General features: G+C 35.6%; 1 protein-coding gene across 1 annotated transcript in view; it reads right to left on the reverse strand.

Moving 5' to 3' along the window:
* Positions 1-24,771, reverse strand: part of LOTGIDRAFT_117967 (hypothetical protein) — a gene marked incomplete at both ends in the record, with an annotated part of 65,196 nt that overhangs the window by 37,203 nt on the left and 3,222 nt on the right. Inside the window, 2 exons of the mRNA XM_009056256.1 lie at positions 9,962-10,052; positions 22,789-22,902. Coding sequence (XP_009054504.1) covers positions 9,962-10,052; positions 22,789-22,902 — 205 coding nt within the window. The remainder of the gene's footprint in view (positions 1-9,961; positions 10,053-22,788; positions 22,903-24,771) is intronic.

Raw genomic sequence — 24,771 nt, forward strand, 5'->3', positions numbered from 1 at the left:
TATACACGCATGTCTTCAACTGACCGCCTAACCGCTTAATTCTCACATCCAGAAAGGGTATAGAGTCATCTTCTTCTGCTTCCATGGTGAAATTGATCCTCTTATGCTGAGCATTAAGATGCTGGAGTAGAGCTGATGGGTCATCTTCAGCTCTAAGCATGACAAAGGTGTCATCAACTTTCCGGAACCAGCAGATTGGTGAGATCGGAGAGGTTTCCATGGTCTTTTCCTCAAAGGCTGTCATATAGATTTCAGTAATCAATGGTGACAAGGGGCTTCCCATAGGTAGACCGTGGATTTGTTCATAGATCTCATCTCCCCATGTGAAGTAGGTAGAGGACATACACATCTGAATGAGATCGACGATGCTGTCTGTAGTAAGTGTAGTATCAAGTGGGGTCTCTAATTTAGATATCTTATCTCTTATGATACTCAACACATCTTTACATGGGACATTGGTGAATAAGTCGACAACATCATATGAGTACATCTTCCCTGTGATCTGCAGTTCTTTCAATTTGGTGACAAATTCTTCTGAGTCTTTAATGAATGAGTCAGCTGTTTTCCCCAAAGGTGCCAAGATTCTGCTAAGATGTTGGGCGATGTTATAGAAGACAGAATCCCGAGAGCATATATGTAGCCGAGCCTTGATGGGGTTTTTGTGGATTTTAATTGTTGCTCTGGCATATGGTGGACGTGGGTGGCGGCTTGATCTCAGTTTAAATTTAAGTTGATTGGTAATTTGGTTACTGGATTCAAGTTCGTTTAACTTCTTATCCAACCTGTCTTTGTATATGCTCGTTGGGTTTTTGCGGAGTCTTCTGTAAGTTTTCGCATCACTAAGTAGTTCTGTGGTTTCTTGGTACTCTTTCTTATCCATGATAACTGTGGCTTTCCCTTTGTCTGCTGGTAAAATGGCGATCTTATTATCTTGTCTGAGGTCAGTGAGTGCATCCCTCTGTACTTTGGTTAAGTTGTTGGGTTGTATCTTCTTTTTATCGAGGATCTCTGTCACTTGGTGTCTCAGATAGTTGATATGACCGCCTGGTGCTAATTGGTGTAAGCCACGTTCTATGTTGACGATGAAGTCATCATGGTTTTTGAGTTTGGTAACGGGTGAAAACTTCAGACCTCGGGAGAGGAGGTTTATCTGCTCGTCTGTAAGATTTTTCTGGCTTAGGTTGATAACAGTTTTGGTTAGAAATTCATTTTTTTGGTTGTGGTCTGGTTTTAATAAGTTCTCTGAATGATTTTTATGTCTTCTTAAGTTGTCAACTTTGGTTTGTTGTGAGCTTTTGATTTTTTGGCCAAGAAGGTTGTTGGTCTTCTCTTGCTTGGTTCTCAAGTCTTTACCAGCAGACAAAGGGAAAGCCACAGTTATCATGGATAAGAAAGAGTACCAAGAAACTGTCACAGAACTACTTAGTGATGCGAAAACTTACAGAAGACTCCGCAAAAACCCAACGAGCATATACAAAGACACGTTGGATAAGAAGTTAAACGAACTTGAATCCAGTAACCAAATTACCAATCAACTTAAATTTAAACTGAGATCAAGCCGCCACCCACGTCCACCATATGCCAGAGCAACAATTAAAATCCACAAAAACCCCATCAAGGCTCGGCTACTCATATGCTCTCGGGATTCTGTCTTCTATAACATCGCCCAACATCTTAGCAGAATCTTGGCACCTTTGGGGAAAACAGCTGACTCATTCATTAAAGACTCAGAAGAATTTGTCACCAAATTGAAAGAACTGCAGATCACAGGGAAGATGTACTCATATGATGTTGTCGACTTATTCACCAATGTCCCATGTAAAGATGTGTTGAGTATCATAAGAGATAAGATATCTAAATTAGAGACCCCACTTGATACTACACTTACTACAGACAGCATCGTCGATCTCATTCAGATGTGTATGTCCTCTACCTACTTCACATGGGGAGATGAGATCTATGAACAAATCCACGGTCTACCTATGGGAAGCCCCTTGTCACCATTGATTACTGAAATCTATATGACAGCCTTTGAGGAAAAGACCATGGAAACCTCTCCGATCTCACCAATCTGCTGGTTCCGGAAAGTTGATGACACCTTTGTCATGCTTAGAGCTGAAGATGACCCATCAGCTCTACTCCAGCATCTTAATGCTCAGCATAAGAGGATCAATTTCACCATGGAAGCAGAAGAAGATGACTCTATACCCTTTCTGGATGTGAGAATTAAGCGGTTAGGCGGTCAGTTGAAGACATGCGTGTATAGGAAACCTACACATACAGATCAGTATGTGAACTACCATTCCAACACCCCTCAACATGTCAAAAGGGCAGCCATCACAGCGCTGGTCAGAAGAGCAAAAAGGATTTGTGACCCAGAATACTTTCAACAAGAATTACAACACATCAAGAAAGTATTCTGCTTGCACAACAACTACCCTCCAGCCTTTGTACATCAAGCTTTTCAATCCGTATTAATGGCAAAACCAACCAACCAACAGCCTAATCCCAACAGACCATCAACCCGCTTAGTTATCCCATTCATCGGAAAGGCATCATACCAAATCAAGAAGATCCTGAAAAAGTCAGTCGGCATTGAAACAGTGTTCTCTGGCAACTCAACGCTTAAAGATTTGCTCAGAGCCAGTGGTAAATTGAATCCCTCCAACAACCAAAAACCTAAGGGATGTGTCTACCAAGTTGAGTGCTCCTGTGGAAGCTCGTATATAGGGGAAACAAAGAGACCCCTTGATGTTCGACTCAAAGACCATCAAGACAAGCCCGGCAATGAAGGAACATCTGCTGTGGCTGAACATCTTGCTATGGGAAGGAAAACAAGACATAAAGTCAACTTTGACAACACCAACATACTGACAATCAATAAGCACATAGATAAAACCAGAAGACTTCATGAAGCTATCCACATCAGAAGATATCAGCCTGACCTTAACAGAGATGAAGGTGTTCGTTTATCGCATGCATATGATAAACTTATCAACTTGTAATTATTCATATTCAAAAACAATTTCCAACTTTAAGCATAGTTAGTTATATGAACAATGTAATTTCTATTAATAAAAGACTCCAATACCAGCAATAGTTGTTTATTTAATCTTCAATTAATCTTTTTTAATTCATTTACTTTACTTCAATTATTTTACTTAATCAGCCTGTATGTTATCTTAAGAATTATATACCTCTTATTGTACCTGTTAAAATTTAATGTAATGTATCAATAAACCATTTTCTCTTGTGTGTTCTTAATAATAAGCATTAATGTATATATAGTTTGCCCATCACTTCTTCTCATTATGTGCCTGAGGACGACGGGAGAAACACGTCGAAACGTTGCATAAAACTTTAACCAGTGATTGTTGTTCCATAAAGCTGTGTCTATATATGATTCAGAATATCTTAAGCCAAAAAGGTAGGAATGTTGGTCAGTAAAGACCCCCAGGTGACCGACATGCACTACTATTGGACGGCAAACGTATTCAATTATCTACTTGGTGTAACCTTCGATAGAATATAGCTTGCGTTGCAAGGTAACATACCCCCACTGGCAGCTGTCAGAAATAATAAAACAGTGTTTAGTGACTAAAGTACGAATTTTCTCATATTGAAGAAATTATTTATGCTGAATAATTCCAAATATTTTTTTAAAATCAATATCAATAACCCCAATACAACAAACAATTAAATCACACAGCTCTAATCAAGGGCAAAAATCAACTTTTGACGTGTGTTTACAAAGTCAAGGGCAATAACTCAAAATATGTTCATCAAAAATATCTCTTGTTAGAACTTGTCCGAGATCTTATCAATTCCAATGATCACACCAAGTTTCATCAGAATCGGTTAAAAACTGTAGCTTCAATCCTGCTCACGAACTATTTTTAACAAATTTCGACCCGTTTTAACAAAGTCAAGGGCAATAACTCAAAAACCGTTCATCGAAAATGCGTCAAGTTAGAACTTGTCCAAGATCTTATCAATTCCAATGATCACACTAAGTTTCATCAGAATCGGTTGAAAACTGTAGCTTCAATCCTGCTCACGAACTATTTTTAACAAATTTCGACGCGTTTTAACGAAGTCAAGGGCAATAACTCAAAAACCGTTCATCAAAAATGCGTCAAGTTAGAACTTGTCCGAGATCTTATCAATTCAAATGATCACACCAAGTTTCATCAGAATCGGTTGAAAACTATAGCTTCAATCCTGCACCACGAACTATTTTTAACAAATTTCAAAGCGTTTTAACAAAGTGGGGCAATAACTCAAAAAGCGTTCAACGAAAATATGTCAAATTCGAACTTGACCGAGATCTTATCAATCTAAAGCATCACACCAAGTTTGATCAAAATCAGATAAAAACTGTAGTCTCTATAGTGCTCACAAGAAATGTTGACCGACGGACCGAGGCGACTACAATATTCGACCACATATTCATGTGGGCGTATAAAAACTCTCATTGGAACCTCACATTAAAAACATCACAAACAGATGCTAAACTGTGCTGAACTTAATGAGGAATATATCTGGCAATGTTGTGACACTCATGATGATCTATCGTGCGCTGATCCGGCCCATCTTGGACTACGGTTCACAGGCATTCATGACCCCCAGACCAATGCTCCTTCATAAGTTAGATGTCATACAGCACAAAGCCCTCCGACTAGCCACCGGAGTAGGTATCGGCATGAAAGAGGAGTCTTTACTCCAAGATGTTGGTGAGGTTCCTCTTCAAATCCGCAGAGAGGAGTTAGCCCTTAGATACTGGTCAAAATTGAAGCACCTGGGAGAATCATCTCCTACCTACCTCGAGACCGAGAGGTTCAGACGATAAGATTTGGACATCGCTCGAACGATCGTCTTAACTGATATGGATCCATGGTGGTTAGAAAGCATAACCCGGATGTTGGTACAACGGGTCTGGGGATCTACGTCCCCTCAGGCAGCACAAGAAATATTCTGCTGGCCACTATCATTCAAATTATGTAGTACTAAGCGACTCGTAAAGTAGCCTGACATCGTTACTCAACGATTCCTCTAATTCTCAAGCGGAGCTAGTGGATGAAATCAGGCAAGCGTGCTTACTTGTACATAGTCAAGGCAAATCAATCGAGTTGGCATGGATTCATGTCGGCATACAAGGGAACGAAATCACAAATACAAACTAAAGCTATGTCCCTGTGGTGAAGCTGGCACGGCCGAACACCTGTTGATCCATTGTGGGCAACTAAGGGAATTAAGGAAATCGCTGGTCGAGATAATGAAAAGATATAGGCTGGATTACACCTTTCAGAATATTCTGTCCCATATGCATACATGTGTACAGGTCAGGAAAAAAAATTCTTTTTTTCATTTTTTTTTAAAATAAGCTTTAAGCCTTGTAAATTAATTAAATTGATCATAGGCCTACATGACACAGTAAAAATTAACAATCTATAATGAGGGATAATTCTAGAAATAGTGCCTGATATTTCAAATTTAGGGGCCCAAAAAGTAATTTGATATTGACATTCTTCAGTATTGATTGAATCAAAAATAATGTCAAAGTGAAATGATGTTTGAAAACAAGAAATCAAGCATGATCCCAGCCCTCTAAATTAAATGGTACCGGTAGGCCTACATATAATACCATATTAAAAAAACAGTATGTTCTGAAAGCAATATTTAGTAAATAATATGTACTGGCAATGTTACTTTTTCCAAAGGTGTAATTCATGACACCTAAAATATCTCCAGTCCGATCATTAAATACTTTTCCTGCAACACTCTCGCGAAGTATTGAACTGAAGTTACCGCTTCCATTTTGACATTCTTCAGATATAATATGGAAAGACTTGCAGTAGTAAGCCTGTTATGAAGGCAATAAATGAATGTTTACAGGCTACAGTAAAATTACAAACGATTATATGTAAGTTTGAGTTTACATAAGAATTAGACATCCAGTCGCGTATGATAATCTACCGATAATGAAATAGAATTCTGATAAAGAAGCCTAATATAGACCTCACAGATTGACACTGACGGTATAAAATACTGAGAAGACTTCAAGATTTGGTATAAAATACTGAGAAGACTTCAAGATTTCGATTTCTAGTAAAAGTAGGGCTACCATAAAATTTATTGTCAAAGCGAAAGTAGAATCTATTCGATGTTGTTATATAAAGTGTGTCACGTGGGCTTAAAATACACATTATCGGGTGAAAATAGATCAAATCACCAACTTAATTGGGGGATTAATTAATCAGGCAATGATAATATTATTACGTGATGAGATTAACACGTGTTACCGGCAATTAAGATACAAGTAATGATAGATATATTGTTGATTTATGGTAGAGAATTTGAACATTGAAAACGGTAGGTCCCGTGAAAATTTTATCAGGAAAAAACCAAAAATCGGTAGAATCGGGTATCCCGTCGGTAGAGCAGTAGACAACATGCAAAAGCGGTAGAAACCCGATAACATCGGTAGATTACACATGTATGCCCATACCGGGGAGGGTATGTCAACAATCTGTGAGACAGTTTATTATTTTCTGAGTGAGTCACAAATGATCACATAAAGTAGCACATCAGAAGAGCTCCCTGCTCCTCTGTAGATGTGGCGATCATTGCGGACTTAGTCCGCGATAGATCGTCAAGAAGAATCACAGAAGAAGAACGCAGTATCAAGACTACAGAAGAAGAATCAGAAGAAACCATGGGAGCAACCCGTTCCTTACTCAACGTCTGCGATATGGAATTTTTTCCGAAGCTGACACCATCCGAAGAAGAAGAGACTGTAGCAATGAGTGACAATGGCGCGTGTCCGTCTTAACTCTGTCAGGCCCGCTCGTAATCTTACATTGAAGCGCTTCAATGGGTTGTTTGGTATCTGTCGATTTGTACCGAACTAGTCAAAATCTTCCTGCGTACTCATTTATACTTACTCTAGTTTAGTTAAGGGTGAGTTACAGCCGCAAATGTGGTTTTTGACTCCTTTTATAATCTTTAGTAATTAGCCAGGATTCAACGGGTAACAAACGGTTATTGCCATCAATTACCCGGTTCATAACATTTACTAACCGTTTCAAGACTATTGCTCGCTAATCTGAAGGTCCAGGGTTCGATCCCGGCATAGGTTGAGATAATACTTTTGGATTTTTCAACCTGTCAGTGGTGTAGGTAAGATGGGCTGACATGGAAAAAGTGTCTAGTTGTTCGGATGGGTCAATAAACTGAGGCCCCGTGTGCTACAGGCTGTGCACGTTAAAGATCTCTCGACAGTTGAAAATCGAAAAAGAGCAGGCTAATGCCGCTGTTCCTCATTGCACCCTGTATGACGTTGCCCATCTTCATTAGCCCATGTGGTGCAGAAAAGTAGGACGTAAAACTCCATTCATTTCATTGCATTTTTCTACAATCCCTTTAAGTTAAAGATGGGTTCCCTTACTTTCATTTATGAAAATGAAAATGCTAATACTTATATGGATAGGAAGTAGAGATGTTCTAATGACTTAGAAAAATACCAGTTTGTCTCACAGGTCCATAATTAATTCATAATTAGCTAAATTAGAAGAGAATTACCAGCAGAATTCCAATGAGTGACCGCTCAAAGGAGGTTATTAAAAGTTTTTTTTTTTTTGTCCAGTCTGTACATACATGGACATTTACGATTGTTTAAAACTCTAAATTGTATGCAATAAGAACATAATGATATGATAAAGAATACATGATAATTCATTAGAAAAACCAATTAATACAAAAGTTTGCTTAATTTGAATCTAAAAAATAAGGAAACCCATCTTTAACAACGGTAGTCATAGTTTATTGTTTTTGTAATAAGAAATGTTTTCACTATAAGTGAAGTAAGTGCAAGCATGAATGGTCAAATCAAAACAGCAGTGAAATATACCCATAATGACTAGTGATGCCAACAGTGCTATTGTAACTGATATGATAAAGGTTTTCAAAGTATGGAAAGATAATTTCAGCTCTCTGTTCAATGCCTCAGCGGATAATAAAGCTTAACAACTACAAGAAAAGAAGACCCGAATCTGAATAATCCTATAACCAAGAAGGAAGTTAAAGATGCAGTAAAGAGTTTGAAAACTAGGAAATCAACTGGATTTGACAACATTCCAAGTGAGGTCTTGAAGAACAACACTGTAATTAGATAGCTTGCCAGGCAAGGTAACATACGCCCACTGGCAGCTGCCAGAAATGATAAAACAGTCTTTAGTGACTAATGTATGAATTTTCTCATATTTAAGAAATTTTAATAGTTTGAATTCATTGATATATATATTTACTGCCAGTTATTTATGCTGAGAAATTCCACCAATTTTTAAAAATCAATATCAATAACCTAAATACATCAAATTATCTCAACAATATACATGATCACACCATGTTTCATTAAAATCAGTTGAAAACTGTAGTCCCTATTGTGTTCACAAGAAATGTTGACGGACAGACGGACCAACGGACAGGGGCAACAGCAATATACATCCACATTTCCATGTGGGCGTAAAAGAAACTGTTACAAAGAAAATGATAAGCTTGTTTTGAAAATGGAACTGTGCCAGCAGAATGGAATCCAAACATCATCCATCCGATCCTGAAACCAGACAGCGAAGACAAAATTAACTCGAACAACTACAGAGGTATATCTCTTATATCAGTAAGTAAGGTCTATTGTTTTATTCTGAACAAAAGGATAAATGCTTATTTTGAAACGTCAAAAAAAGCCTGTCCGATTTTCAAAATGGCTTCAGGAAACAACGTAGCTGTTCTGACCATGTATTTACCCTGCATAATATTGTAAACGAACGTAAGGACAAAAAACTTTTTTATATGTTTGTTTATTTCCAAAGACCTCTGCTGTGGTACAAACTAAAAACATGTGGGATTTCGGGAAAAATGTTTATGTGCATTACAAAGTTTATACAGTGACACAAAAAGTGCAGTTAGGATTAACAATCATATGACAAATTGGTTTGTAACTTCATGCAACTTAGTGCAAGACTGGTGAGAAAAGAGGAAATTATTTTTAAATGTAGCAAAAACAAAGATTGTCCACTTCCGACCAAAATCAATGCTTAGATTCATTCATATCTTTAAATGTAGTAACAATATTATTAATTATAGCGAATTTTATAGATATCTCAGCTTGTGACTACATGAACCTTTAGATATGCACAAAACAGCATCTGAACTGGCAAAATCGGCTAATAGAGCACTATGGTCACTAGGGTCAATTTCAACAAGTTTTTAACAGTTTATATAAATCTCTTGTTGAGCCAACACTGTTTTACTGTGTGGGGATATGAGGCATTAAATCTTTTTCTTTTATTAATTCAGTCAAGAGACAATTAAGTTTTTCTTGGGTGTAGGTAGGTTTACATCCAATTTGTCGACACAGAGTGATATAGGGTGGACTTCATGTTTCACAAAGCAGAAATTAGAATGTATCCGGCAACTGTGCAAACTCTATAGGTTAGATAAAAATTGTTTTCTGTTTAAATTGTTTCAGTATTTACATGTTATTAGAAGAACCTATAATAAAAGAACTTATAGGAATTCTAAAGAAACCCCCTAAGTTGAATCATACGTAGATTCTTAAGAAGAATATTTCTTTTTTATGTTTGTAATGTTTGGGTAACTTTTTCAATTTTTTTTTAAATTGATGGGTTCATATTTTATAAACTTACAGCATGGAATTTTGAACATAATTGGAAGTTTTGAAGGGGTGGGGTTACACAGCACTTATAGTGAGGTTCACATTTGCAGGCAATTCAGTGGAGGACTCAGTTGTTGAACGCTTTAGTTCCCTCTAAGCATATATTACTTTTTTTCACAAAATTTGCAAAATGCCAAACATCTGCTTTTATGCTACACATGACTCTAATTTCATCATGGACAACTGATAATGATTTTTAATTGTATGATTTGATGATATACTCACTCATTTTATAAGCTTCATTTATATCACGTATATCAGCATTAGCTCTTGTACACAATATTTCAATAAGCGTAGCTTCATCTGTTCCAGCACCCTAAATTTAAATACATTAGATTAGCATGAGGGGACCAAAAAACAGCAGATGACATAGGGTATTCCTATCTATAACAATTCACTTATGTGTCAATTCATCCTGTCAAAACCATGACCCTGTAATTAAATATTTTGATTTATATGGATGATACAGAATTAAGTAAGACTTTTGGTAAAGAATTGAAGCTGAGAGAAAATGAAAACGTAATGTTTTTTGTTTATACCTTCTTCATTTCTCTTCTACCTTAACTGCCGTCTGATTGTTCAGATATAAATACAGTAAGACCCATCTCATTTCAACGTTCACAAAAAAAGTTGAATGGGCTTAGTTTAATACTGGTAAATACTAGTTTAAGACCATGTCAAAATCCATATTCGGGATACTATAGAAAAACTAAGTAGTCCTAGAGTCCAACATGTTTCAAGAGCACAGAAGCCCTATTCCTCATGGACAGACACACATGAAAAGTCGGATAGTTGTTAAGTAACATTCCTGCATTCTTCTCATGGTAGGAATCCAATATGGCTTTATAAAATGATGATCTTATGAAGATGCAGTGGATCAAAATACGCCCCCATTTAATTTGTTAATAAAGTAGAAGACATACAAAACATTTCACAAATTTTTTCCTGACATTTCAAGTGTGTCTGTCCCCGAGGAAAGGGGCTTTTGTGCTTTCAAAACATGTTGGAATTTGGACTTTTGGACTACTTTTTTTTTTGTAGCAGATTATTTTTTTGAATGTTTACCCATGTGTTGTGCTTCAGAGTATCCATATTATTTGGATCATCTTTAAATGAACCTGTAAATAACTTTGTGAAATGGTTCGTGAGTCTTCTGTTTTATTGAACAAATGAAATGGGGGGTGTATTTTGATCCACTGCATCTTCTTAAGCATAGGTTATTGAACGATCATCATTTTATAAAGCCATATTGCACTCCGACCATGAGAAACCTCAAACCTCAAACATCAAATTATCATCGAAATTTAAACATGAACAATGTTTTCGAACCTCAATATATACATGCATACCAAGTTTCATTAAGATCGGTTAAAACCTGTAGCCTTTATCGTGCCTACAAGTCCAATTTGATGTGTCTATATTACGTCAAGGGAAATAACTCTAACACCGATCATCCAATTGATTCAAAGTTCGAACTTGACTGAGATCTCATCAATATATACAGGCATACTAAGTTTCATCAAGATCGATTAAAATCTGTAGCCTCTATTGTGTTTACAAGCCAAATTTTATGCGTGTTTACTAAGTCAATGGCAATTAACTCTGAAACCAATCATCCGATTGTTACCAATTACGAACTATTTAATATTTACATGCAAACCTAGTTTCATCTAGGTTGGATAAAAACTTGATTCGTTCTTACTAAGTCATGTCAGTAACTTTGAAACCAATCATCCCATTATTACCAATTTCGAACCTGACTGAGATCTCATCAATATATACATGCATACCAAGTTTCATCAAGATCAGATAAAAACTGTAGTCTCTATTGCGTTTACAAGTCAAATTTGACAGGTTTTTACTAAGTCAAGGGCAATAACTCTGAAACTGTTCATCCAATTATTACCAATTTCTAACTTGACCGAGATCTCATCATGCATATCTAGTTTCATCAAGATTGGATAAAAACTGTAGTCTCTATCTTGCCTGCAAGCCAAATTTGAAAAGTCAAGGGCAATAACTCAGAAAGCCTTCATCTGATTGATACCAATTACGAACTCGAGTGAGAACTCATCAATATATACATGCATACCAAGTTTCATCAAGATCAGATAAAAACTGTGGTCTCTATCGTGCCTACAAGCCAATTTTGACGTGTTTTTACTAAATCAAGGGCAATAACTGACACCGTTCATCCGTTTATTACCAAATTTGAACGTATCCGAGATCTCATCAATATATACACGCATACCAAGTTTCATCAAGATCAAACTAGTCAAACAAATAACTCTTAAATCGTTCATCCAATTAATCTCATTTTCGGACTTGACTGAAGTCTCATCAATATATAAACTAGTGTCCAAAAGAAACAATACCACCTGTTTGCAACGACATAAAAGAAAAACTAAACAATGCAGAAGTTTAGGATTGGTGTTATGCTTTTGAGAAATCCTTTCACAACATCTGTACAAGATTTCATTTCAATAAAATCTGTACAACCAATATGACAAGCCTTTAAAGATGGGTGGGGTCGAAAAAAGAAAATTTCGTTAGAGCACTGATCACAGAAACAACGGGAAATGTCACACCACACGTCACAAAGTCAAGTCAATAGCGGGTATGTCCACCGTGAGTATCAATACATGCCAGAACACGCCTACGGACTGATGCCGTCAAACGTCTGATGACGTTGGGAGTGATTCGTTGCCATTCCTCGAGAAGACATCGTTCCAAGTCTTGGACGTTGACTGGAGGCACACGGCAAAGTCGGATTTGCCGATTGAGGTGGTCCCATAAGTGCTCGATGGGATTCATGTCCGGTGAACATGCGGGCCATGGCAAAACCTGTACGTTGGCGTTGGCAAGGAAGTTCTGTGTCAATCTTGCTGTGTGTGGCCTTGCATTGTCATGTTGGAAAAGGAGTCCACGAGGCTGTTGCTGAATAAAGGGCACCACAACAGGCCGTAGGATGTCATCAATATAACGCTGTGCATTCAGGTTTCCACGAATTACGACAAGCCTCGTTTTGACGTCACCACATATGCCACCCCAAACCATTAAACCTCCATCTCCAAACGACCGGACCTGTTGGATAAAGTTAGGCGCCAAACGTTCACCAAATCGTCGGTATACAAGCTGCCGTCCATCGTTTTTGAAGATGAGGAATCTGCTCTCATCAGAGAACATAACACGTGCCCAGTCCCGCCGTTGCCAACGTCGAACTCGCCTGGTCCAGATCAGTCTGTTGTTCCGGTGTCGAGGCGTCAGGAGCGATACGCGGTAGGGATGACGTGGCCGGATACCATACTGCCGTAGTCTCCTGTAGACGTGGACGTCGCTGTTACGGTGCGGTTCCTCAGGTGTAATACCCGGATGTACCGAACTTAATGGGGCGTGGTTACTCGTGGTCTTCCACTCCTGGGCCTGTCTGACGTCTGACCTGTCTGATGTAACCGCTGCATCAACCTGGTGATAGTGATGCGTGCGCAGCCTAACCTTCTGGCGACGTCGACGTGTGTCGCTCCTTGTTGGACCATTCCAACGGCTCTCTCTCTCTCGATGGCTGTCAAAAGTGGCATATCTTGTGTTCTTTTTGTTGCTGTGATATCAACGTGTCTGATCAGCCGTTTTATACAGTTTTTATGCACGTGCAGAACATGCTAGACAGGGAAATGTCACTTTCACGAAATTTACGTTTTTTCCCGGAAGTGATCACGTGTTACCGGTATTTTTATCGACTATGCTGTGTTTGGGATGTGCAATACGAATTGGCATGTTTTCATATTAGACAATTCACTTAGTAAAAAACAATTTTGAAAATAAGTTGGTATCGTTTCTTTTGGACACTAGTTTATATGCATACTAAGTTTCACCAAGATAGGATCCAAATTGTAGCCTTTATCGTGCATACAAGACGAATTTGACTCGTATTTACTCAGTCAAAGGCTATAACTCTGAAACCATTCATCTGATTATTACCAATATCAAACTTGACCAAGATCTCATCACTCATCAAGATTGGATGAAACTTGCAGCATTTGTCGTGCATACAAGACTCATTCTCAACTAAAACAGTAAAGTTGTGAAAGAAAATATGAGAAAAGTAACATTCGTTTGATGGAAAATTTAATATTTTTTCTGTATCTGTATTGTTGTTCTTTGATTGTAATTTACGAGCCTTTCCCAACTATCATTAATCACATGATTACAAGTTTTCTTTTAAATATAGACCATCATTTTCGGATCAGAATCAGACAATTACACTTCAAATTGACAAGGGAAACTTGATTCAAATTATGAATTTGTGGTGACGCATACAAAAAACGGATTCATGTATAAAAATCTCACTCAGAGAATTAAAATTGAATTGCTTTAAATTTTAGTAAAATACGGACAGGACTGCTAAAACTTGCATTGAAAATGATTTTATTCATTTTAAACAATTTCATTTTATTTTATTGTTCAAGACATTAGGTTTTAACATATAATAAATCAGCACTAACAACTTAATATACGTCCCATAAAAGACATTTTATTTGTCTCGTAAAATACAAAATCAAAATAATTTGGAATAAAAAATAATCAGATTTCAAGGAATCAAAACAAGTTCATTAGGAGAAAAAATATGACAACGATAACTTAAAACTTGAAAGATTTAGCCCTTATTTGAAACGTCCCGTAAATTACACAATTCAAATACAAATTAATTTTGAAACGTCTTCATTGACAGTAAAAAGTCGTTGGGTTTTTCCAGTTGGTTCATGGAACATATTATGTGTTTAAATGGTATCCAGATTATGTATTCCCTCAGAGGTCATTTAAATTTCCCTTCCTGCTTTTCACTTGCCTCCAAGTACATTAATTCATTTTACTGAATCATGGGGAGTCTTTGTTATAAGACAAATAATCCTGAGCTTTAAATTTGTCGGGAAATTTCAGGAAATCGCGTTTCTTGGCATCTAATTCTCAAAATTTTCCCAGCGGCATACCAAAGACCCTATATACATAATCTTGAACCTTAACTTCGTCAAGAAATGTCAGGAAATCATGTTTCGAGGCGTCTTATTCTCAAAATTTTCTTTAGGCGGTCCCACAGTCCCTATACAAATTAACTGTAAATTCGCCAGGAAATATTAAGAACTCGCTTTTCAGGGAGTCAAATTCTCTAGAATTTTCTAGAGGGGGTCCCCAAACTTCAGAAAATCATGTTTCTAGGGCGTCAGCAGCAATAAAGATAGCAATAACTTTATAGAGAGCACTTATACTGTAATGCTTAACAATTCACAAAGTTCTCCTTGACTTGGCTGGCTCAAAAAGAAGTGTCCCCCCTGTTTGCAAAACGGATTGCCACCCCTGGTTATAGAAACAACAATCTGTTTATATTTAGAAAACGGCACAAAACAGAAAGTGATTTGTAATTGTCAATATTATTCTATTTATAGCTGTATGAACTTTGACACATTGCGCGCTACCTGGTGTAATATGTCGGCATAAATTCCACGAAACGGCGTTAATTTACCAGTTGGTATTAATTCGCGCCACCTGGTGTCAGTTACTGGCATAACCAGATTTTCCACGAAACGGTGTAAATTTGCGAGTTGGTATTAATTCGCGCTACCTGGTGTAAGTTGCAGGCATAACTAGATTTTCCATGAAAGGCGTAAATTTGCGAGTTGGTATTAATTCGTGATTTGGTTCTAGTTTTGTCAAATTTAGATTAGAGTCTTTCAACTGCCTGACAATTTAACTGGTTTTACATTCTGCATTCTACTGTCAACATCTTTCTTGCAAATATCATACTCATCCTGAGATACAAATATATATTGGATTTAACTTTGGTTTGAAATCGCCCAGGCATAGAAATCTGTCGCATCTTGGATAACTGCTATCCCAACCTTAAGGGCCATATCAGCATTTCTTTTAGCAGTGCCTCGATACCATCGCATGCACCTTTGCCATAGCCTGCTTCAAAATAATTCCAGGAAGCTCTGATTTGAAATAGTTCTGGAAATCTGCTTATCAAATTGAAAATGGTCTTGTTGCGATACTGAGATGTCAGTCCAAAAAGTACGTCAGTCCAAAAAGTACATTGGTTGCATTTGGAATTAAATCTTTCATAGCGATGATGATTTTCTGAATGAGGCCGATTACCATTGAATCATTATGGCGAGTTACCACCGAAACAAAAACCCTCCTCGTTTAATCAAGAAGAGTTGGATCATCTTTATTTCTATAATAAATAACAGTAGGATGCAATGTGACCTGAGTGGGTTGAAATAAGCGGACTGAATTTCTTCCAGGTTCTGGCAGGTATAGTTTTCAAAGAAATCCATATGAATTAGAACATGGTTAATAGTGAGGTTTTCTTTCATGTATTTGAAAGCATGAAATTGATTTCAAATTTTATCTACGTGGTCAGTGAAGTTAACAAATTCTTCTTTCATGACATCATTGAAATCTTCTCTTTTAACTTCAGTGTCTACGATTTTTAAACGTTCAAATTCACCCTGTATTGGAACTTTCTTCCATTCCTTGAAAGATACTATTTATGGAGGGGGATCGTTGCCAGAAGTATTCACAAAGTCAAACTTGAAAACAGGGCCTCGACTTTACAAAGACATATTTCAACATTACACAATTACAAAATAAACCTTCATAAAATCAAAAAGTCAATGTACTAATTACAAAGTAGAGATATTGATAGTTTATTTTTCAAACTTTATTTCACATCAGACACCATTCAAACTTTCCTTTACGAAAATGAATTCTTAACTTTGCATTATTGACATTATCAACTATGTCTTCTTGACTTTGCATTCGTGAAAGATGTAAGTTCGACCACTGTATTCTTGAGAGTTGTAAACTTCTGCATTCTTGAACGTTTACCATAAAATGTAACGTGACCTTCTTCATTTACATAATCCGGAAATTCACGGAAAATATAAATCAATAATTGCTCTTTGTCAAAGGGATTTAACTCTAAATAAGCCTCAAAACCGGATGTTCAAATGCGGCATTGGTCTAATTTACTAGATTTCAAAATCGGTTGAAAACTGTAGCTTCTATTGTGCTCACAAACAAATTTTGAAGCGTTTTACAAAGTCAAGGGCAATAACTTCATTGCGTTCATTGAAAATGCCTCAAGTTAGAACTTGAACGAGATCTTATCAATTCCAATGATCATAACAAGTTTGATCAAATTTGGTTGAAAACTGTAGGTTCTATAGTGCTCACAAACACATTTTGACGCGTTTTTACAAAGTCAAGGGCAGTAACTCAAGAACGCTTGCTATGCAAAGTAACATACGCCCACTGGCAGCTGTCAGAAATGATAAAACGGTCTTTAGTGACTAAAGTACGAATTTTCTCATATTGAAGAAATTATTCATGCTGAATAATTCCACAAAATTTTTTAATATCAATATCAATAACCCAAATACAACAAACAATTAAATCACACAGCTCTAATCAAGGACAAAAAACAACTTTTGACGCGTGTTTACAAAGTCAAGGGCAATAACTCAAAAAATGTTCATCAAAATATCTCTTGTTAGAACTTGTCCGAGATCTTATCAATTCCAATGATCACACCAAGTTCCATCAAAATCGGTTGAAAACTGTAGCTTCTATTATGCTCACAAACAAATTTTGACGCGTATTTCGTAAGTTATGGCAATAACTCAAAAACATTTCATCGAAAATGCGTCAAGTTAGAACTTGTCCGAGATCTTATCAATACCAATGATCACACCAAGTTTCATCAGAATCGGTTGAAAACTGTAGCGTCAATCCTGCACACAAACTATTTTTAACAAATTTCAACACGTTTTAACAAAGTCAAGGGCAATAACTCAAAAACCTTTGATCAAAAATGAGTCAAGTAAGAACTTGTCCGAAATCTTATCAATTCCAATGATCACACCAAGTTTCATCAGAATCGGTTGAAAACTATCACTTCAATCCTGCACACGAACTATTTTTAACAAATTTCAACACGTTTTAACAAATTCAAGGGCAATAACTCAAAAACCGTTCATCGAAAATGTGTCAAGTTAGAACTTGTCCGAGATCTTATCAATTCCAATGATCACACCAAGTTTCATCAGAATCAGTTGAAAACTGTAGCTTCAATCCTGCTCACGAACTATTTTTAACGTGTTTTTACAAAGTCAAGGGCAATAACTCAAAAACCATTCATCGAAAATGCGTCAAGTTAGAACTTGTCCGGTATCTTATCAATTCCAATGATCACACCAAGTTTCATCAGAATCGGTTGAAAACTGTAGCTTCAATCCTGCTCACGAACTATTTTTAACAAATTTCGACGCGTTTTAACAAAGTCAAGGGCAATAACTCAAAAACCATTCATCGAAAATGCATCAAGTTAGGACTTGTCCAAGATCTTATCAATTCCAATGATCACACCAAGTTTCATCAGAATCGGTTGAAAACTGTAGCTTCAATCCTGCTCACAAACTATTTTTAACAAATTTCGACGGGTTTTAACAAAGTCAAGGGCAATAACTCAAAAACCGTTGATCAAAAATGCATCAAGTTAGAACTTGTCCGAGATCTTATCAATTCCAATGATCACACCAAGTTTCATCAGAATCGGTTGAAAACTGTAGCTTCAATCCTGCTCACAAACTATTTTTAACAAATTTCAACGCGTTTTAACAAAGTCAAGGGCAATAACTCAAAAACCGTTCATCGAAAATGCGTCAAGTTAGAACTTGTCCGAGATCTTCTGAATTCCAATGATCACACCAAGTTTCATCAGAATCGGATGAAAACTGTAGCTTCAATCCTGCTCACAAACAATTTTTAACACATTTCAAGGCGTTCTAATTCAAGGGCAATATCTCAAAAACCGTTCATCGAAAATATGTCAAATTCGAACTTGACCGAGATCTTATCAATTTAAAGCATCACACCAAGTTTTATCAAAATCAGATAAAAACTGTAGTCTCTATAGTGCTCACAAGAAATGTTGACGGACGGACCGACGGACAGGGGCGACGACAATATACGACCACATATTCATGTGGGTGTATAAAAATCAGTTGAAAACTTTAGTCTCTATTGTGTTCACAAACAAATTTTGACGCGTTTTTCCTTAGTCTAGGGCAATAACTCTAAAACCGTTTATCGATAGAATGTCAACTTCGAACTTGACCAAGATCTCATCAATATAAATGATCACACCAAATTTCATTAAAATCAGATGAAAACTGTAGTATCTATTGTGTTCACAAACAAATGTTGACGGACCGACAGACTGGGGCGACAGCAATATACGTCCACATTTCGATGTGGGCGTAAAACAAAATCATCACTATGACAACATTTTCTTTTTTTTAGGTTAATGAAGGCTAATTCCTTTAACCCTTTTACTGTAATAATAATAATAATAATAACTTTATTTGGCAACCCATTTAGATAGAGGTCTAATTTTCAATAGGTCCCACTAAATACAAATTATATACAAGATTACAGAAAGAATAAAAATACAGAAAATAACATAAAACATATAAACATTTACAATGTAACATGAATGAGGAAAGAAATAACTAAGAATTATATACTAAGTTTATAATAAAAATGCAGAAAATTTCATAAAACATATATATACATTTACAATGCATCACGGATGTGGTGAAAAATATAAAAATGTAAACACTGTGTTTCTTATATGATATATATGATGGTATAAGTTAAGTAAAATGAAATGGTGAGAAAAACAAAAGGACTGGTTATAAATGCTATAGAATCAATTTATCAGTATTGTCAGTAAGAACAAACTTCTTCAGTTCTTGTTTAAATGTATATAAAGAAGGATTATGTTTTACAGTTTGTGGTAATGAATTCCAAAGTAAAGAAGCTGTATATTGAAATGTTCTCATCATAGCAGTTTTATTACATTTCGGTATGTCTAAAGTTCGGAGTGTTTCTGATCTCAGTGTCATACTGGCTTCCGTTAATTTGGATCTTTCCGTAAATTTTTATTGTATAAATATTCACGGTGTCCAGTTCAAAATATTTTGAATGTCATTATGCCACAATTATATCTAATACGTTGATACAGTGACAACCAATTTAAAATTTTGAATAATGGTGCCGAAGGTGAATCATGTTTTTCATCTAATATGCTCCTTGCAGCACGTTTTTGTAATTTGTATACAAACTCTAATTTACTTTTCATGGAATTACCCCAAACTGTAGAACAATAATCAAAAAATGGTAAAATATAACTATTATAAACCAATTTACGTAAGCTTAATGGAATGCATCTTTTAATTTGACTGAGAAGGAAAATTTCAGAACTTATAATTTTTGACAGTTTTTTTAATTTGGAAATCCCATTCAAGATGGTGGTCAATAGTGTAACGTCATAATGCCAGCCCTGTTTCATGCTGTGACGTTTTTATATCATGGGTTATGTTATAGACAGCGCAGGGGGAAAAATATTCACCTCACACATTTTCAACAACTTTTTCGTAGACAGTTGAATTATGTACACGAATATACAAAAAAAAAGATATATTATATGATGCCATAATGAAAATAATTCGACATAACTCTGATATAAGCATAATTTTGCTTTGACATCATTATATTGTCCAAATTAATAATGATCAGTGCATCAGTTATTTCCCTTTGAAGAGTATTTAATTGTATTTCAGGAAAACAAGAGTTGCCTCCCAGTTTAATTGCAACCAGTCAAAATTGCATTAGATTTTTTGTCTGTGCATGATGGCATTTTATAGCCAATACAGGACTGATGGACATTGGACAATGCGGGGAAGATGAGGGTTGTCAATTGTGTCAAGAAAGATAAAAAACTGATGTTTTATAGCAAGGAATTCCAACAAACACTAAGAAAGCAAAAAATGTAAGAGTCTTGCAATTTCTTTGTTTTACAATGATCTTAGAGATTTTGTTTCAAAAGAAAGGTACACAAATAACAAATAAAATGCAATTTTATTTGACTACAGAAGTAAAATGCAATGCAATAATCAACACAATCAATAATTTTCAATACAGAGTCAACAAATCCAATTTAAATCAAAAACATTTCACATTCATCCTATAAAGGTCAAATACCAACATGTATAAGCAACTTTAAAATAATCCGCAGCAAGAAATTCAATGCGTAAAAATATCTTACATTTTTTTAACAAGCAATTTAAAAATAAAAATGTCACAAAATCTGCAGCAAGAATTATAACAATACTGGTATGTTAAAAGTCTGTTAATTCTATTTGAAGTTATTCAATCCTATCAGCAAAATTCAAAGTATTACAATATCCACAGTTAGAGACACAATAGGTTATAAAATATCAAAAAAAGCTGATAATGAAACAATCAGGCATACAATGGGCAAATTGTAGTTTTCACAGTATCAGTTTGCTTGGTGACAATTTCCAGCTTCTCTATCACTACAAACTATACAATCTGGATGGTATTTCTTGTTCTCATATTTTGAAGGAAAATGTCTTGCCACTAAACGTTGTGCTCGTACTTGGATTTCCTTGATTTTGTTCTTGACGGGTAATCTTTTGTCGTGTGAAATCAAACTGTCAATAATGCATCTCCTAAATTTCACTTGATCCATTTTAATAGTAGGATTGTGTTCATGGAATTATATGAAAGCATTTACTAATGCGGTTTCTTTTATAAAATGATAAATCACCTGGTACCATTTTTGACACTTATGGGGGAATTGATAATATGCGCATAATTGGTCGAATCTGTCAACACCTCCCATGTATTTGTTATAGTCCTCTACTAAAACTGGTTTCCTGAGGTTTCTTACCCCTTCACCAATCTTATGTCTCACTTCCTTATTCACAACACTATTATCATGAACTGTTGATATCACAGTTACACGGGCTGTGTCCTGCCATGTTGTGAGTAATATATTGTCTTTCTCCCAAAAAACTGGACTGTCACCCTTTTTTAACTTTACAGTCTGTAAGTCCACTGGCAAACCTTTCCTGTTGGCACGTACCGTACCACAAGCTCCAATATTCTGATGAAGTAAATAATAAAACAGATTTGGATATGAAAAAAAATTATCCATAAAAACTTTATATCCATTTATATATCCATTAAAAGTTCTTTCACAACTGAAGAGCCAAGTTCATTTTCTCCACTCTCTATCTCTTTGCCAACATACACTTTCCACTTTAAATTAAAACCATTCACAGCATCACATAATGACCAAATCTTTAAACCCCATTTTTTCGGCTTGTTTGGCATATACTGTTTAAAGCTGACTCTGCCTTTAAATTTTCTTATGGTTTCATCTATGGACAAAAATTGATGTGACTGGTATACTCCAATATATGTATCTTGAACCAATGAAATTTCTGAGAGTGAAATTTTCATATTTCATGGGTTTTGTTTACAGCTTTTTTATTCAAGTGGGATTAATTTAACATGTCAAGTTTCATATAATCCATATAGAATTGAATCTTTTGAGTGGCAGCAAGTGGCAAATCATTATGTTAAGACAGTTATATATTTACGGACAGACAGACGCGACGACTATATACGCCCACATTAATGTGTGGGCGTATAAAAACTCTACCACAAGTTTCCAACATTGAAATTTAAGTTTTTAAGTTTTTATTATACAATCAATCAGAGATTTTATATATATAAGCCCATACACCTCTTACATATCTTCATCTTGTCAATAATAGCATCTTAGTTTTTCTACAATTTTTCTACGATTTCATGGGTGGTTTGTTTCTCTCACTTTTACTCTTAATTCTCACATTGTCATGTGAGCATACAACAAGTTGTCTTCTTAACTTATTCAACATTCTCTCCAATTTTCATGCCTACTTGAAAGTAAGCAAGTCATTGTATGGAAGGGAAAATAAACTATATAAAACTAACAAATAGCACAATTCAATAAGCATTCAAATATACCTGTTGGATGCATTGATTTATACCAGTAGCTATTTACCACTAGGACCAAAACAGCTGCATATCAACAAAATCAGTAAAGTAAATATGAGCAGTCCAATATTCTGATGACTTACCCTCATCGCTCTCTTCAATTCATATGCATCATACTCTGCTTTAGAATATAACAGACCAATCATGACATTTTCAAATCTACCACTTAGATCATTCCTTAAATCTTGCATCAAATCCTACAACGAAACACAGTGCAAATTAAAGGGACCAAAAAAGTCAATATTGCTCCATCTTAACAACTAGATGGTTTCCCCACATATGCTGGAATCTTTGATTTCAAATAAAACTAGAGTCACTCGTGGCACAGAGTGGGGCTTTACTAATGTACCAATTTGCTAGAGAATCTGTAAGAATCAACCTTCTAAGCTAATTAGGTCACGTGCTAAAGCTGTCAAAAGTTGCAAAAGAAAAACTCTTTTTTGGCTGTTTGTTAAACCGGAAGTAGAATTCAGACATTAAAAAATTGCCATGGTTATTAACAGAAGGTCACTAAAGGTCAAAGTCACAAGATATTAGTCATTAATCTTTCAAAAGTTGACATTGCACATAATATGATCATACATATATGGTCAAAAATCAAAAATATGAAAATTCTAAGGCCTGTTCCTCTTTTTTGAACTACAAAGCTGAAACAACTCATTTTCAAATAGCTGTAAAAATCGCACAACAAAAATGAGAATATATTTGAATAGGTCTTGTCATGCACAATAACTTTTGTTCTGGTCAAGAGGTCAACAAAAGTCAAATAAAGGAGATATGAGCCTTAAAAGTTTTCAAAATTGTTGTTTTCGGACGTCTGTAAAAGCGGAATTGTATGTCGGATAAAAAACATAAAAGTATGAATGGTCATCCTTGATCTGTGACCTTGAAAGGTCAAGGTCATGCACGTTAAAGGTAAAAAGTTATCATTTTAAAAATTGTAAATCATGTTATATTTTTCTTTAATCAAATTACCCAGAAAACCATCCCTTTCCAGGAACTGGTCAATTTAGTATCCTATATTGATGCAAAGATCAAAGGTTAAAAAAAGCATACTTTGTGAGTTATAAAAATTAATTTACGTCAGGTAATGTAAATTAAACCCGGATGTGCCATGCCAACTTATTACATTTATAAATTTCAAGCATCTACAATCATTAGATCAAGATATATTTGTTGTTTTATGTTAAAGCCTTTAGTTTATACGGCAAACACCGATTTACACAGTTACCATAGAAATCAGTACAAAATTTTCAATATAAGAAAACCACAATTTTTATCAAAATACCATGTGTGATATATAACCAAAGAGGGCAGATCGTCCACTTAAAGAATATAAAAGAAAGTTTGTCGTATTTTAATTAGGTCACGTGACAGAGTTATTCAAAGTTAAAAATCGCAATTTTCAAATGGCTGTAGAACCGGAAGTTAAGGTTGTACAACAACAATGAAAAGATCTTTGGATAGATCTCGTCTAAGGCAACAATTTTTGTGCTAGTTACCAAAGGTCAAGGTAACGAGATATGAGCCCTGAAAGTTTTGATCAATATTGAAAAAGATCAACCGAAAATAACTAAATATAGCTTGCCAGGCAAGGTAATATATGCCCACTGGCAGCTTTGATTTTTGAATAAAAAATACTTAGCAGTACAGTAACAATCACCAGTATGAAATATTCAACCTTCAGTCATACACTTCTTCTGAACTTTTTAGGACGATACTGAATAATATTGAGTATGAGTTATTGCCCTTGTTCTTGAAAACGTGTTCAACTTTTTAGCTCATGAAAACTTTAGAAGGCAAATATTCAATTTTCAGAGCGGGACTGAATAATAGAACCAAGTTTTGTCAAAATCCAGCAAGAATCATGCCTTTTAGTGTTTAAGAGCTAAATTTGAAAGCGTTTTCCAGAACAAGGGCAATAATTCATACTAAATATTTTTCAATTCTTCTGATTTTCAATAGGGTTCATCCTGGGGTGATTACGAATATTCACACCAAGTTTGATCAAAATCTGTCAAGAATTATCCCTTCTAGAGTCTTTGCAAGCTAAAAATTGAATGCGT

The sequence above is a fragment of the Lottia gigantea genome (genome assembly GCF_000327385.1).
Source record: "Lottia gigantea unplaced genomic scaffold LOTGIsca_27, whole genome shotgun sequence".
Classification (NCBI taxonomy): domain Eukaryota; kingdom Metazoa; phylum Mollusca; class Gastropoda; family Lottiidae; genus Lottia; species Lottia gigantea.